The sequence below is a fragment of the Leucoraja erinacea genome, chromosome 14 (genome assembly GCF_028641065.1).
Source record: "Leucoraja erinacea ecotype New England chromosome 14, Leri_hhj_1, whole genome shotgun sequence".
Taxonomy (NCBI): Eukaryota; Metazoa; Chordata; class Chondrichthyes; order Rajiformes; family Rajidae; genus Leucoraja; species Leucoraja erinaceus.
The window spans coordinates 33,626,486-33,643,251 of NC_073390.1; the positions used below are offsets into that span (position 1 = coordinate 33,626,486).

A 16,766-nucleotide genomic window follows, 5' to 3' on the forward strand; every position below is an offset into this window, starting at 1 on the left:
GGGTGATAAGATTGTGGATTTGTGAAAGTACCTCTGTATAGTCGTATTTTAGGATTTCAAATAAGGTACTGTCGGCTCCAGATAATTTATGTTCGAGTTGGGATATCAGCTACTTGTTCATCAGGAGACGAGCAAGACTAGCCGGAATAGTTTGTTGCAGGATGGAGTGAATGGCAAACACAGCCTCCTGTGTCTCAAACTTTTGCCCATACCATCCTCAAAAACAATCTCCCATACCATAAATATTGATCTTTATATGCGAGAGGTTAGTTGATTCAATGTTGGTATTGTCAGATACATAATCAGAATGGATCTGGACAGATTGACCTAAAGATAGAATAACCAGATAAACCAGACATACTCTAACAAGAGTGTGAAGATGCATACAATGGCTGATCCACATTTTCTTGTTCTGAATTTACAAAGCTGGGACCATGAACAACAACCAATACAGATTGCCATTGCGCCTCTCAAATCAAATCATTGCGCTCAAATCAAACGAGACAGTGGATATTTTTCCAATAAGCCATATGTAATAAGGCAGTACCTGTTTGTGGAGATTGAGGCTATCGATTTCAGACAGCACCCATCCAACACTCCCATCTCCGCCACACACAAGGATGCGAAATGTATCAAACTTCTGGAATAATCGCAAACTGAAAATGAAAGCAGCATTTAAAATGAAGTATTAGATATTCTATTCAATTTGAAACCACATGTAGGAAATGACAAGATATAGAAACATAGAAAATAGGTGCAGGAGTAGTCCATTCGACCCTTCGAGCCAGCACCACCATGCAATATGATCATGGTTAATAATCCAAGATCAGTACCCTGTTCTGGGTTTTACCCCATATCCCTTGATTCCCGTAACCCCGAGAGCTAAACCTAACTCTCTCTCCAAAACTTGTTCAAGTTCATTTCATGTTCCTATTATGTTTGCTTGTACCCCTTGGTCACTGTCTTCACTTTTTCCAACAATACCTCAACTTCATTTGTTTTCATTCATCCACCTTTATTGTTCTAGCACAGTGATGGCACAATCCAAAAAAGTAGTAAACTCTCAGAATGACGCTGCGGTTAATCCTGGTGCCTTAGGTCTCCAGAGAAGGATCGATTCTGATCTTGGTGCAGTCTGTGGGAGTTTACACGTCTCTTTGACTACGTTTTGCCACATGCTGAGGATTTGATGATACACAGGCTAACTGCACATTATAAATGGCCTAAATGTAGGTGGTGGCAGGAAAATGAGGTGCTGGGGGGCAGAGAATGTGGAGGGGAGTTAATGGATTTGTGAGAGAAAAAATTATTACTGCAGATAGTCGGTCAAGACCCAGTGGGCTGAATGACCTGTTTCTGTGCTGCATGACATGAATCCATGAAAACATCGCTGTTCGTTTTCCTTTGCATATGACACAAAAAATGTTAAGAGTTCAGGGGTAGTCATCAACTACAGGATGATATTGATCAATTGATAAGATGGACAAAGGAATGGAAGATGGAATTTAATTCTGACATACCTAAGATGATGGGTTTTGGGAAGACTAATAAAGCTAGGACTTACACAATGAATGATATGCCCTACGGTGTACTGGGGAACAGAGGGAGCTTGGGTGTACAAGACCAAAGAACCCTTAAAGTGGACGTACAAGTAAATATGGTGGCGAAGCAGGCATTTGGGGCATTTTGTTGGCTAAAGGCATAGAATGTTATAGCATGGTGATTCTGGGGAAACTTTATAAAACATTGGTTAGGCCACAACTGGAGTACTGTATAGACTTTTGGTCATCATACTCTACGAATAATATGATTGCATTGGAGAGGGTGCAATGGGCATTCACCATGACATTTCACTTATGAAAGGCTGCAGAGGTTGGGTTTGTTCTCCCTAGAGTAGAGGAAGCTGAGGAGGGAAACATTAGAGATTTGTTCAATTATGAAAGGCGTAAGCAGGGTACATAACAGGAAACATTTCCTCACGACAGATGTATTGAAAATTAGAAAGCATATTTTTAGGATAAGAGGTCAGAGGTTCAGCGAGGATTTGAGGAATAACTTTTTTTCACACTGAAGCAGGTACTTTCACAATATTTAACTACCTGAATGACCACTTAATCACATAGACGCAGAAGTGCTCAAAAATGTAATTACAAAATCAATAATTGATGGTTGGTATGGCAGAATGAGCACCTATTGGCACCTATTTCTTCGTTGTATGGCTTTATAAGAATGGCATAACATTGAAAGTGTCCCAAGTCCTTCACAAGAAACACAATATCATCTCAATTTCCTGCTTAGTATTTTGCTTATTTGCCTTGTCAATATTCTGTTTGAGTACTTCAAGCTAACTTGTGACTCAATTTCTCAGTTTTTAATTTAATAAATAATTTATGTCACTGTTATTTAATTTGTTGTCGTCAACTTGAATCAAATCTTAGTGTAGTTATTGCATTCAAGAATTTCTCTCCATTTAGATCATCTCCTTGCTTTGAATCATTATGAAGAAACATTGTACATATTGTCCCCGTCCTCAATGGAGTAGCAATTTATTTACTAAAAAATAAATCAGCCACAAATGGATAACAAGAAATCAATGTGCTACAACAGAAAGTTTTCACGTATCCAAAATTTCTAAATATTTGAACTCATCTCCAATCAAAATATTTTATACACCCATAATTCAAACTACTATAATGCCTACACATACAATAACTACAATTTTAATATTGGAATTCCTGCATCTCAATAATAAATCATACATCTACAGGCCATCCCTGGATTACAAACGCCCCACTTATATACATCCGTACATATGAATGAACTCCCATAACATTATTAAATTCAGAAGTCTGACGTAGGTACACATGCTTGATCTCTCTTTCCATTTTTAGTAATCTGTCGTCCATATCAGTTTAATGTGCTTTTGACGCCATTCATTACAAAACTGTGAAGGTTTGGTTACTATATTAAGTAATTTTTAGCTATTTTCGAGCTTATGGACAAAATTGATTTATGGGTGCCTGTAAAAATGGAACCCTTTTGTTACCCAGGGATAGCCTGTACAGCTATGTTGTGGCTCCTGCAAGCATGTTGTAAACACCTGTTATGAACAATTAACACGATGGCTCTGATGGTTTAAGGTCTTGTTGGATATAGATTCAGCAAAAACACATCAGTTTGTCACCATGGCCTTGATTTAAATAAAGCAGTGAAAAAACACCAAGGCAAAGGGAGTGTCACACAGTAAGGATCCATTCAGTCATGATTTATGAAGAGTTTAGTGCAAAATTCACTGGATGGTAAAGAGAAATGGGAAGTTTAAACAATCTTTCCCTTCCTTAATCAAAAACCAACATGCATCATTGCACCACCCATCTTCGCCTATCACTTTACCCCATCCTCCACCATTCCAATCCATTTGACAGCAATTCTGCTATTGTTCTAATAAAATGCACCTTTCAATTCAACCAAATAAAAAGAGACAAAGCTGGAAATATTCAGTAAGCTAGGCATTTACAGGTGGGGCGGGGAAAAGATTTGACATTTTGGGACAAGGATTTTTCAACAGAACAGGGAAAGTGTGGAAACATGCATGTTTTTTTCAAAGTTGTAGAGAGGGTAAGGTTGAGAGAAGTAAAATAACGTATTTAATTGGGTGCAGGAAAGAGTTATCAAATAAATAATCACTTTAACAATTGGCAGTTGGAACAAAATGACACAGAGACAAACCAAAATGGTAAATGGACACAGGAAGGGCCGCCACATCTGTGGGGTTAAAAAAAAGGTTGATCTTACATTGTTAAGTGTAATATTAAGTTCTGAGGATTGAAGTTGGAAGATGAGGTGCTGTTTCAGTGGAGATTGTTGCTCCAGCTTTCCACAAATTCTTATAATCCCCAGTTTTATATTGAGTTTAACAATTACAGATAAATCCCTTTTACTAGCAAATATTCTTCTGTGCCAATTTGTTGTCTTTCAATTTATCTATTTTGTTCCATCAGCTAGTTAAAAATACTATTACCTGTAATGTATCATACATTCCCTCAGTTCTCTCTACCTTCCCTTTCCACACCTCGAAACATGCTTGTCCTCTCACTTTTCTAGCTGACAAATGATCCTTGACTCAAAACATTAACTTTCTTTCTCTCCCCACTGATGTTCTTTGTCAGCATTTCGCTTTTGTTTCAGATTCCTGGCATCTGCATTTTTTTGCTCGAAAATGAGCCGATACTTATTAAATATGAACTGCAAAGATATGCGCACTGAGGAAACTTGAAGCACCTCCTACCCAAGATGTGGGCCTCCATTCATCAAGTCAAACACCTGAGCCGGGTTCAGTAACTGCTTGAATCTCCTCAAGAACTTCACCCCTTGATTATCTCCACTCTTCGAATTCACAAAGACCAGAAGGGGACTCGTACAGGATGGTGGGCATGTTGCTTTCCAAAATCCTAGAGAACAGTATTGTGAACAGAATGTTACTGAATTAGTTGTGCTCCAGGTTACTCACTCAAAGAGGCGCTTATAGCATTTTCATGACCATAACCCTTCAACCTTCCATCCCTGCCGCTCTGGTTCCTAATATCTCTAACACTGTTTAACTTGTAACTCTGGATTACTGTTACTTTTTCCACCTTGTTAAGTTAGATGTTATTGTTAATAAATGTAGCATGAAGGGCATGTATGTATTTGTCATCCGAGCAGATACAGTGCATTCAGAAAGTATTCAGACCCCTTCACTTTTTTCACATTTTGTTACGTTAAAGCCTTATTTTGAAATGGATTAAAAAAAAATTTTTAAACATCAATCTACACACAATACCTGAGAATGAAGAAGCGAAAACAGGTGTTTAGAAATTTTTGCAAAGTAATTCAAAAGAAATAACTGAAATATCACATTTACATCAGTATTCAGACCCTTTGCTATGACACTCAAAATTGAGTTTAGGTTCATCCTGTTTCCATTGATTATCCTTGAGATGTTTCTACAACTTAATTGGAGTCCACCAGTGGTAAATTAAATTGAACCCGATGGTCACTCTGACAGAGTTCCTTTGTGGAGATGGGAGAACCTTCCAGAAGGACAACTAAATCTGCAACGCTCCACCAATCAGGCCTTTATGGTAGAGTGATCAGACGGAAGCCACTCCACAGTAAAATACACATGACAGCCCACTTGGAGTTTGCCAAAGGGCATGAGAAACAAGATTCTCTGGTCTGATGAAACCAAGATTGAACTCTTTGGCCTGAATGCCAAGTGTCACGTCTGGAGGAAACCAGGAAAAGCTCATCACATGGCCAATACCATACCTATGGTGAAGCATGGTGATGGCAGCATCATGCTGTGGGGATGTTTTTCAGTGGCAGGAACTGGGAGACTATTCAGGATCGAGGGAAACATGAATGGAGCAAAGTACAGAGAGATCCTTGATGCAAACCTGCTCCAGAGCGTTCTGGACCTCACACTGGGGCGGAAGTTCACCTTCCAACAGGACAACGACCCTAAGCACACAGCCAAGACAACGCAGGAGTGGCTTCGTGACAAGTTTGTTAATGTCCTTGAGTCGCCCATTCAGAGCCTGGACTTGAAACCGATAGAACATCTCTGGAGGGACATGAAAATAACTGGGCAGTGACGCTCCCCATCAAACCCGACTGAGATTGAGAGGATCTGCAGAGAAGAATGGCCGAAATGACCCAAATACAGATGTGCCAAGCTTGTTACACAAGAAGACTTGGGGTTGTAATTGCTGCCAAAGGTCCTTCAACAAAGTATTGAGTGAAGGGTCTGAATACTTATGTACATGTGATATTCCAGTTATTTCTTTTTAATTACTCTGCAAACATTTCTAAACACCTGTTTTCAATTTATTTATAATGGGGTACTGTGTGTAGATTGATGATTAAAAAAAAAAAGAATTTAATCCATTTTATAATAAGGCTGTAGCTTAACAAAATGTGGAAAAAGTGAAGGGGTCTGAATACTCTCTGAATGCACTGTACCTGTTGCTCCACTCAGTTGACAGCAATAAGATGGACATTACAAGAGTGGAAGAGTTATGGATTGCCACAGCATCCTTAACCATAGTTATAGCATCATATTTTACAAGCCATCCCCTCTCGCCCATACAAAGCTATTCAGATACTCTCCCAGATCTTCTAAGAGATACTCATACTTTTTTTTTCGAGTATCTGCAAATGTCTGCAGACTCAAGAGCCATTCACACTCTCACACAGTCACTCACAAACTCACAAACTGTCTCCAAATAATTTCTCACAACCAAGATTGATCTTTTTCCAGACTCACTTACAGTCACACCCTCAACTGCTCAAACCTAATCACAAACTATCCTAAACTCTCTCTTATTTACTCCCACAAGACAACAGTCAGCTATAAACTCTTTCATGCAGTCCAAAAACAGTTTTGCATAGCTTCACAAGGTCTTTCTGACTTGCACTCAAATATGTCATCCATTGCTATAATCACAAATAATTTCTCAACCATGTACAGTTCCAGGAAACCTTATGGTCAAATATTTATTATTATAAGTCTTATATTGATTTTATGCTACTTATTAGCTTTAGTTAGCACTAAGCATATAGACAATCAGCTCTTTGAACAGCAACTAGAGATAAGGACTACAACTCACCATCAGAGTCTATACTGTTGAGTGCAGTTGGAGGAATAACAGAAACTTTACACTGCCCCAAAGGACATTTGATGGAAAGCATGTCTTTACAAGCTGTGTGCACCTGTAGATAATGAATATTACATAGAAATTAGCAATCAATGCTCCACACAGGTGGAGTGTATATGAACACATGAGAAGTAAATAGAACACTGATTTAGAGATACAGCATTGAAACAGGACCTTCAGGTCACCGAGTCCACGGCGACCATCTATCACCTGTTGACTGGTTCCATGTTATCCCACTTTCTCACTCCCTACATACCAGGGACAATTTGTCTAGGCCAATTGACCTACAAACCCGCACATCTTTGGGATGTGGTAAGAAACCTGCGGATCCAGAGGATCACAGGAAGAACATGCAAACTCCGGACTGACAGCACCCGAGGTCACAACCGAACTCGAGTTTCTGGTGCTCTACCAGCTGCGCCACCTGAAAGCTTTCTCATGAAGCATTCTTTACTCTGCAAACGTAATGGAGGACATTCATAATGCGTGCACGCAATTGCCACCTGCAAAATTCCAATTTAACCAGGATGATTTCTTAATTCACTTTCCCTGTATACTGAGGTAACCAAGACACAAGTTAATTCAACAACCTAAATACTTCGAAAATTTCAAATACACCTGGTCAATTTGAAATCAACTACAAGATGTCAACATGTACATCATGTACATATTGTTATATATAAAATTCACTGAATATTAAAAGTACACTTTTAAAGTGTACAGTACAAACATTTCAGTCTATCCCAACTACAAGCCTATTTCCTACTAAACAAGGCACTGTTTCATTACTGTATGTAGGACACTGGGTCTGAGGCAGGTAAAATCTGCAACCAGATTGATTGATATTGATGATGTAGTTCATCAAGGCTAAATTACTAACTTAAGGGCCTGTCCCACTGTACAAGGTAATTCAAGAGCCCTCCCAAGTTAAAAAAAAATCAAACTCGTAAGTACGTAGAATGTACGTAGCGGCTACGTCGGAGCTCGTGGATGTCTCGTAGCGGCTCGTAATGCTAACGGCAGGTACTCAGGAAACGCGGAAACTCGTGAAGCTGTGATAAATGTCCATGGATTCCTACGAAAATGGTTCGTAGGTACCCAGAGAGCCCTGAGTATCTACGAACGGCTATTACCGTAATTCTCCGAGTTCGAATCAGGGGAAGCTCGGGAGAACTCTTGAATTACCTCGTACAGTGGGACAGGTCCTTAAGACTTGAATAGTTGGGACTATAGTAAGACACATTTGGGGTGGGGAGACAAGGAGCAGGGAGGGTCAGTAGAGCAAAGATAGCGATTGGTGAGCTGGCATAAGGAAGGGCAATGAGAATTCAACGCAAATGGAAGCTAAGTTTATGAAGACAACTGGTTGGATTAAGATAAATTTGTGTAGCTAGGGAGCAGAGGTAAGAGAGGGGAACTAATTTCTATCAGACAAATGGCAAATGGAATGTTCACAGATTAAAAGTAAAAATCCTATTTTTATCTTTTCAATTTATTAGGCTTTAAAATGTAAAGCCTCTACTGGGTTCACTTAACTCCAAATGTAAGAAATCAACAGGAAATGTAATTAATTGCAAAGGTATTAGGATCTTGCTCTGATTTACAACATAGTAAAATGACATACTCACCATCGCCTTACACCACAGGCATCGCCAATCCTGCAGGCGCAACACACTTCCACACGTCTTGTCACAGACAGTACATTTTGCACTGACAGGCAAGTTACCTTCTAACCACTGGTGTGGCATTGAGACCTAAATAAAACAGAATCACGATACAAAATAACCGCCAATGACAGCTATGTAGCAAAAATAGAACACAAATCAAACTACCACAGTAGCACAGACATAACCCGATTGAAAAACAGCTGGAACAGATCCCATCAAAAATGCATCATAGAAATCTTAACTAAAGGGTTCAGCTCATATCAAGACTATTTAAAAACAGAGCGGAAACCAGCCCAGACCTGTTAAATTATTATTTAATTTCTCAAGTCAGTGGTGTAATTCCATCAGATCTTTGGGGATATGTGAAGTAATAGAGTATCTTTATAATAATCAAAATCCAGATTTTAAATTAACAATTAACTAAGCCTTAATGTCGTGTGTAGAAGAAATCAAATTTTCAATTCTAATTTTGCCATATCATTCTTGACATCCCAGCTAACTAAAATAATTTCCATTTTCCTTTCTGTTCGGCTCAGTACCTTAATACCTGGAGACTGTACTCAAATTAACATTTAAAATTGTAAACTGCAAATAGTATAAGGTATAATTCTAATAAACCAATGCTGCATTCTCCCCAAAATGAATACATATTTTTCCCCAAGATATGTGGGTTAGTAGATCTGCTTACAGACTCTGCCTATGGATTAACTAGGATCAGCACAATGGCACAGCTACTGCCTCACAGCGCTAGAGACCTGGGTTCGATCCTGACCTCGGTACCATCTGTGTGTTCATACTTTGTGTGTCTGCGTGGGTTCCTAAAGATGTGCAGATTTGTAGGTTAATTGGCCTCCGTAAATTGTCCCGAGTGTGTTAGGCATGAATGAGAAATTGGGATAACTAGAAGTAGTGTAAACGGTTATCGATGGTTGATGTGGACTCAGTGGGCCGAAGGACCTATTTTTATGCTGTATCTCTAAACAAAATTAACCACAGATTTTTGTAGCTGTAGCAGTACCTGTACTTCTATGCACTTGTAATCCAGTCTTGTAGATTTAAAGGAGAGCACACAATAGCTTTTAATTTCTTATCTCCTCATTGAATTTTAATGATCAATGGATATCAACTTCGCTCTAAATTTCCACTACTTTTGGTTTATCACAAGATAGAAAGCACTCTGATTTTAGATTCAAAGTGGATGACCTCACATATTTATCTTAAAATTCATTTCCCACTGCTTTACCTGTTAATGCATTAAAACTCACTGAACTTTTATAATTTAATGCTTGTATCCACACTGCTTTGGTAATTTACACACATATTCTATTTTATCATCTAAGATGTTTATAAATATGGTGAATTAATGAAAGTTCAACCAAAATCTTTGCAGTGTATCACTTGTCATATCCTATCAATCTATGTGTTTGCTAAGGTTACACAGAAAAGCTGGAGAAACTCAGCGGGTGCAGCAGCATCTATGGAGCGAAGGAAATAGGCAACGTTTCGGGCCGAAACCCTTCTTCAGACTGATCAGGGGTGGGGGTGGGTGGAGACAAGAAAGGGAAAAGGAGGAGTAGCCGGAATGTGTTTGCTAATCTATGTGGCCTGCCAATTATCTCTACTTTTATCTATTTAGATACAGTCATTTTCTGTACAGGTTAATAATTTCCTTTAATTTCTGTGAGCATTAACTAAAGTTAACAGTCTCTATAGAAGGCATTTGATGAAGTTTCTCATGTTCAGATAAGTCCCAAACATCCACAGCAAATCCCTGCCCACTCCCTTTATCACTTCTTGAAAAATTCAATCAGTTTCAACAGCCATGTCCTATTCTTTATAATATTGCCCTGGCTTTCTATGACAAACTTACATTTTTCAATGTGTCGAACTAAAGGGCCTGTCCCACTTTCACAACCTAATTCACGACCTCTGCCGAGTTTGCCCTTGACTCATACTCGCAGCATGGTCATCACGAGGTTGTAGGAGGTCGTAGGTAGGTCATAGCCGGCCGTGATGCTAGTTGTAGGTACTCGTGGCATCAAGTAGGCCAGGGTGTTTTTTCTAGCATGATGAAAAATGTCCACGAGTAAAAAAGGTCGTGAATTAGGTCGTGAAAATGGGACAGGCCCTTTACATTATTTCTGGGGACAATAATAGTCCCAAGACATTTCCAACCTACAAAAGTACTGATAACTAGTCTGTAATTCCCTGATTTACTTATTTTACCTCTTTTAAATAACTAGATGACATACCAATTTTTCCAATGTAAATTAACAGTTCCTGAATTATAGGCAGAGCACCTGCAACGTTCTCAACTACACTTAAAATCTTGGAATGGGATTTGAAACGTTTATGGCCCTATCCTATGGTACGAGTTCATTCCAAGAGCTCTCCCGAGTTTGCCCCGATTCGAACTCAGAGATTTACAGTAATGGCCGCTCGTCGGTACTCGGGGCTCTCGAACCAGGTTCAGGAAAAGCTACTTCCCCACAGCCATCAGGCTATTAAACTTGGCTTGGTCAAAACTCTGAACATTAATAGCCCATTATCTGTTATTGCACGTCATCAGTTTATTTATTCATGTGTGTATATATTTATATAATGGCATATGGGACACACTGATCTGTTTTGTAGTCAATGCCTACTATGTTCTGTTGTGCTGAAGCAAAGCAAGAATTTAATTGTCCTATCAGGGACACATGACAAACTGTCTTGAATCTTGAATCGTGGACATTTTTCAACATGTTGAAAAATCTTCACGAGTCTTCCCGAACTTACCTGCTATTAGCGAGTCTCCCCAAGTACCTGCCGTTAGCGTTACGAGCTGCTAAGAGACGTCCCCAAGCTCCGACGTACCCGCTACGTTCATTCTCCGTGCTTACCACGAGTTGGATTTTTTTTTTTAACTCGGAAGAGCTCTTGGAATGAACTTGTACCGTGTGACAGGGCCAATAGCATCATAAGATTCTGTTTCGTGCTTCTACTAGTTACAGTAATCTTGATGAGTCTTTGGTCGTGTTTCTTTTTTCCAGGATATCCTGGATGGTATATTGAGCTTTCTTAACAATAACAAATAACAATTATTCAACCTACCATTTGCTTCTTCTCATTGATAGAATCACTAGTATACTTTATAAAGTATACTAGAGAACTTCCTATTTTCCTACAATTGTAACTGTCAAGAAACTGGCACAGATCTGAGTGAAAGAAATCAATAACTAGCACCCAACTGGACTAAATGACTAGCATACATCCCAGCTAATGGACTAGCACAGTCACCCACTAAATGACTAGCATACACCATGACTCAAAAGGACCAGCACAGACCCAGGCTAAAAGGACCAGCACATATTCAGTCTAAAAGGACCAGCACAAAGGCAAAAATAAGTAAATCATTGCAGACCAAGGTTTAAAAAGAAATTACTGCAGACACAAGCTAAAAGGACTACCACGGGCCCAGGCTTAAAAATATCACAAAACCGGTGAGGAGAACTACAACGGACCCAGATTAAAAGGACCAGCACAGTTACCAGCCAAAGAACCGGCACAGACTGAGCTAATGAACCAGCAAAGACACCAATTGATTTTCAGCATTTATCCTAGTTAAAGTACACAGCAGCAATGCAGGAAGAAGCTGCCAGCTTCATAGAACTAATTCAGATGAACTAAAAGATGCATAGATTCCTGCATAAGGGACCGGATACGATCCCAACTATGAACTCAATTAAATGCTGCAGAATTGTTGACACAAAAGGGCCAGCAGAAATCCCAGCATCTTAGGACCTGTACCAATCTCTGCATAAATGACTTTTGATTTGTTGTGCAAGAGTTAAGCACAGATCCCAGCTAAAAGATTTGTAGAGATCTCAATTAAATGATGCAATTAAGTCTACAAACACTGAAGTAATATGAACCAGTGCAGCTCTCAACAAAAAGGCATCAGGTCTATGCAGCAAATAAAATCAATGGATATTGTTAAAAGGTTTACGTGGTGATTTGTACAGTGGTGAGCAAGTAAGCAGAACAGACCCCAGCATAGATGACTGGCATACAGCCAGAAATGGCTTCACTGCCTCAACTATTCACTCAGTTGCAGCAATGAAAAAAAAAGAAAGTGTAAAAAATTGCAAAGTTCAACGTATGTAGGTGAGCAAGTAAACTTTAATGGAAGCAAAGGATGAAACATATCGCCATCTCATAATTGCAACATTGGCAAAGACTTCCTCTGGCACTGTCAAAAAAACTGAATGAACGGAACAGGGAAATAATTCAATGCTTGTAAAAGCATCAATGTAAATTAATATCCTCCTTAGTTCAATTGAAGCATCTGGTGAGATCCTGTCAGTACAAATGCTATTGAGAACACTGGAGGATATAATCTCGGCTGACATATCAGTGCTATAGTGATGGAGTGCTGCATAGTGAGGGGTTATGATTTAGATAATATTTAAAACACAAAAGCTGCTTATTCGGTTTGATGTTAAAAAAAACCAAAAGCACAACTTGAAGAATTATTTGGGAATTCTCCTGATGTTCCGGAAAATATTTGTCCCTCAAGCCACTTTGCTATGAACAATTGGGCCATTTACATCATTGCTTATGTTACAACAATGACTCTCCTACTAGTATTTACTTGATCTTCAAGGGCTTTTAAATATTCTGAGGTTGTGAGAGGATAGTTCATTTTTTTCTTCTGTCATAAACATCTTACTAAACTAGAAAAAATGTTTGTCTTCACCAAGCTCTACCATTGGGTGGAGCTCCAATATTCAAAACTCAGCTATTGGGATTTTCAAAGAGAGTTCAATTTTTAAGCTTTTACACTTTAGAGGTATAGCGTGTAAACAGGTCCTTTGGCCCACCTAGTCCATGCCAACCTGCATTCACCCTGTACATTAGCACTATCCTACACACTAGAGATAATTTACAATTTTTACCAAAGCTTATTAATCTACAAGCTTGGAGCAAGGGAGGAAATTGGAGCTCCCCGAGAAAATTAATGCGATCACAGGGAGAACGTAAAACTCCGTACAGACAGCACCCGTAGTCAGGATCAAACCCATGTCCCTGGTGCTGTAAGGCAGCAACTCTACCACTGGGGCCACTGGGCCACTGTGCCGCCCAAGTTCTGCAGCAGTCCAACACATTATTCTTTTTTGGAGGCATGATTTCCCACTGGAAACCACTTGAAGACAAGTGCTTTGTTCTGCTTCATAAGTTATCACAGTCCAGTCCCATCTTTCAAAGTAACTGCTTGCTGTATATTGCTGTGCTCTTTCCTCCAGCAACTGCTCAGCACTCAGTGCCATATTCTTTTGGTAATCACTTGCTGTCCTGGTCTACATTCCTCATGGTAAACATTTAGTGCCTACTGCTATCTTTGTCCTTGGTAATCTTTTACAAGTTTGATGTAAATAATTTTATGCAACATTTTAAATTCAATCCTCATTGGTCTGGACTTCAACTATAAAAGGATTTGAACACTCAATATCAACATCACAATCATGTTAAATCATTCAAAAGCAGTGAATGATTTCCAGACCTTGATCAGCATTTGCTCAGTTTTTCATGTTATCAGCATTTATTTGTGTCCCATTCACAACATACCCCATCTTCATCTTCAATTATATCTTTGGCAATTGAGGCCAGCGTTGTCCACTTGCAGTTGTTGGTGGCTCTCACAGCACAGCGTTTGTGAGCTTTGAACTTACATACTGTGAACCAGAAAGGAAAGGACACATGTGAGAGAAAGAGAGAGCAAGAGAGAGTGAGAGAAAGAATCATCATCAGCTATTCTGTATGTTCACATGTGTGTTACATTTGTGTGAGTATATGTATGTTGGATAGCCACAAGGACAAGTACTAATGTTTTCATGGAGAGATGGGAGAAAAGGCTATGAAAGGAGACATGCACTAAATGCAAGTTCTCAAAACCAAGCAAATACTAATCCATTCCCATAAGGACTTCCAAGGCGGAAGTGTCAATTACCTCACATTTTCTAAATCAATAAAGCATCTCTCCTAATGAGGGGAAATCTGCCAAGATCTGCAGATAAAAAGCAAAATTCTTTCAATTAGAAAGAATATAACCAATACGCTCCAGATCAACATTCTATTCCTCTTTGTGGGATGAACTGCAAAAATCCAACGTGCAAAGTATTGCACAAAACCAAAGCTCACCAATAATGAGATTATACCTACTCGATCTTTGTATTTTTGCAGTAATTAAAATGTATAGCAACTTTGATTGTCCTCAATAGGACTGGTGGCACAAGGAGAGTGCTGAAAATAGCACATTTAGTATTGTTAACAGGATAAGCTGGGGCAAGAAGAGGACTGAAACAGGAAAGGGTGGTGTTGTTAACAAGACACATTAGAAGTAGTATAACCTTTAGAGACTTCATGTCAGCAAGTATTAGGAATAGCAAGATAGACAGTGTGAATGAATGAACTGAGACATCATTTTAATATCATCCACTTACCTTCGCAGGACAATCCATGAGATGTGACACCGGACAGAGCTTCTCGGCAGACGTTGCAATAAGTAGGCCGTGCGTGCGAGCAAGCGTACCAGTTGTGCATTCCTGAGAAATGGTCCATACTGTATTGGGTTGACTGCTCAGAGAAAAGAACGTATACAAATATTTAGCAGATATTACTAAAGAATTTCTTGCCGTCACTGTTGGATCCAATTAAGGCAAAAATAATCGTGGATTTGGTAGGAGCAGTTATCAAACAATAGAAAATGTGCTCAGTTGTACACCATTTTGGATATCTTTCCAATGTAAAGTCAGCATTTCTTAACTGCCAGTTTATGTATAGTTTGACCTAAATGATCTGGTGATGGCCATAGTCCATTTGCGACACATGAGGAAAATGCAGAAGCACCATTTTGTTCTTTGCTCCAAAGCTGTGAATGTAACCACAGTTCTGAAATATACTGGTTAAATGAACCACAATGCAATTTTGTCCAGGTTCATCATCTCAACTGTATAACAATGCTGGTTAATTATTCAATCAGGATTTGAAAGTCTAAACTGGTGTCCAAAGGAATCAACAGCTGATTGTAGCTTGTGGGCAGATTGGGATGGTGAGAGCAGATGTGATGAATCGAAGAATGTGGTCAAATTTTATCAGAACTCAACCATTATGTTTAAGAGATTTCAATGAACTTACTGCAAATAGGCTTTCAAAAATGTATTCCTCTGTCGGATTCAATCGTTTCACTCGATTAAATAAAGATTAGACAGAAACTGGCAGAATAGTCTCTTGTGAGCATACTATGCTTACACAATAGTTAAGAAGTAAAACAGGAAAGGGGCAATTATGAGCAACATCATGAGCACATTTACCGTGACAGAGTACAGTTCTCAAAAATGGACACGTCATGCAGTCGATTAGAGGAAGACACATTTAACTGCTTATTTAACTGTGTTATGAGTTTCAAATGGTGCCTCACCTTGCAGAGTGAGAAACCTAGCATTCATAAGGAGATCGAGAAACTCATGGAAAAAGCCACAACTAATGACCAATATGGAAATTAATCAAGCACAACAATGCAGGCTGGAAATCCTACACAGAAAGTTTGAGAAATTAAGTGTCAGTGGAGGATAAGGGAGTAGCATTTGAGAACAAAAGGAGGAAAATTGTCTTCATGCCAATCCCAGACCTGTCACAAATGAAAGGCAGAAGATCCAGCAAAAGGAAATGAGATGGTAAACATCACAGAGATCTGCCTGCACTCCAGGCAACGGTGAGAGCCCAACAAAATAGAATGTGATTTTAGAAAGAAGCAAAAAAAAACAAAAAAAAACAGTTCTGATGGGGAGGGTGGTGGAACCACTATTGAAATACATTTTTCGGATGGCTGGAAGGATTCTAACTGGATGTAATCAGACAGGTAGAATAAAGGAAGGAAAATAACAAAATGTTGGAAAGAGATGTAGCGGATATCCTTGTGATTATATTGCAATGGAATTAATACCCAGATTAAAACAATGTGGCAATAGCTCTGCACAGACAGGAATGAGCAATCTTTTTATACAGAAATTGGTTAGCATACAGAAACATGCTACTACAAGGAATAGATGCATCTCATAACAGGGATAAACTTAAGGGAAAGCTGGATGAAAGGGGTAGAAGGATATGTTGAAGGCTTTTGATAAAGAAGGGTGGGAAGAATCCAATGTGGTGCACTGGCATGGACCTCTTGAGTTGAATGGCCATTTTCTGTTTTGTAAATACGTTGTAGTATTAGACAAGTAGAAGAAAGCACTTTTATTAAATCATTTAAATTTAACAGCATAGGAAGCAACATGACTAATAAAAGACAACACTGGATTGATAATTATAGATGGAGGTGCATTCAGAAGTAGGACAACAGTAGGGCATAAGACTAAGA

The 16,766-nt window shown here is 39.1% G+C and overlaps 1 protein-coding gene across 6 annotated transcripts in view; it reads right to left on the reverse strand.

The window, feature by feature from the left end:
* The window catches only part of LOC129703558 (diacylglycerol kinase delta-like), a 121,551-nt gene that overhangs the window by 41,987 nt on the left and 62,798 nt on the right, over window positions 1-16,766 (reverse strand). For all 6 annotated transcript variants that reach the window (XM_055646134.1, XM_055646133.1, XM_055646137.1 and 3 more), the window contains 6 exons: window positions 14,848-14,980; window positions 13,973-14,079; window positions 8,327-8,452; window positions 6,651-6,753; window positions 4,289-4,451; window positions 548-656 (listed from right to left, as the gene is read on the reverse strand). In XM_055646134.1, the coding sequence (XP_055502109.1) occupies window positions 548-656; window positions 4,289-4,451; window positions 6,651-6,753; window positions 8,327-8,452; window positions 13,973-14,079; window positions 14,848-14,980 (741 nt within the window). The remainder of the gene's footprint in view (window positions 1-547; window positions 657-4,288; window positions 4,452-6,650; window positions 6,754-8,326; window positions 8,453-13,972; window positions 14,080-14,847; window positions 14,981-16,766) is intronic.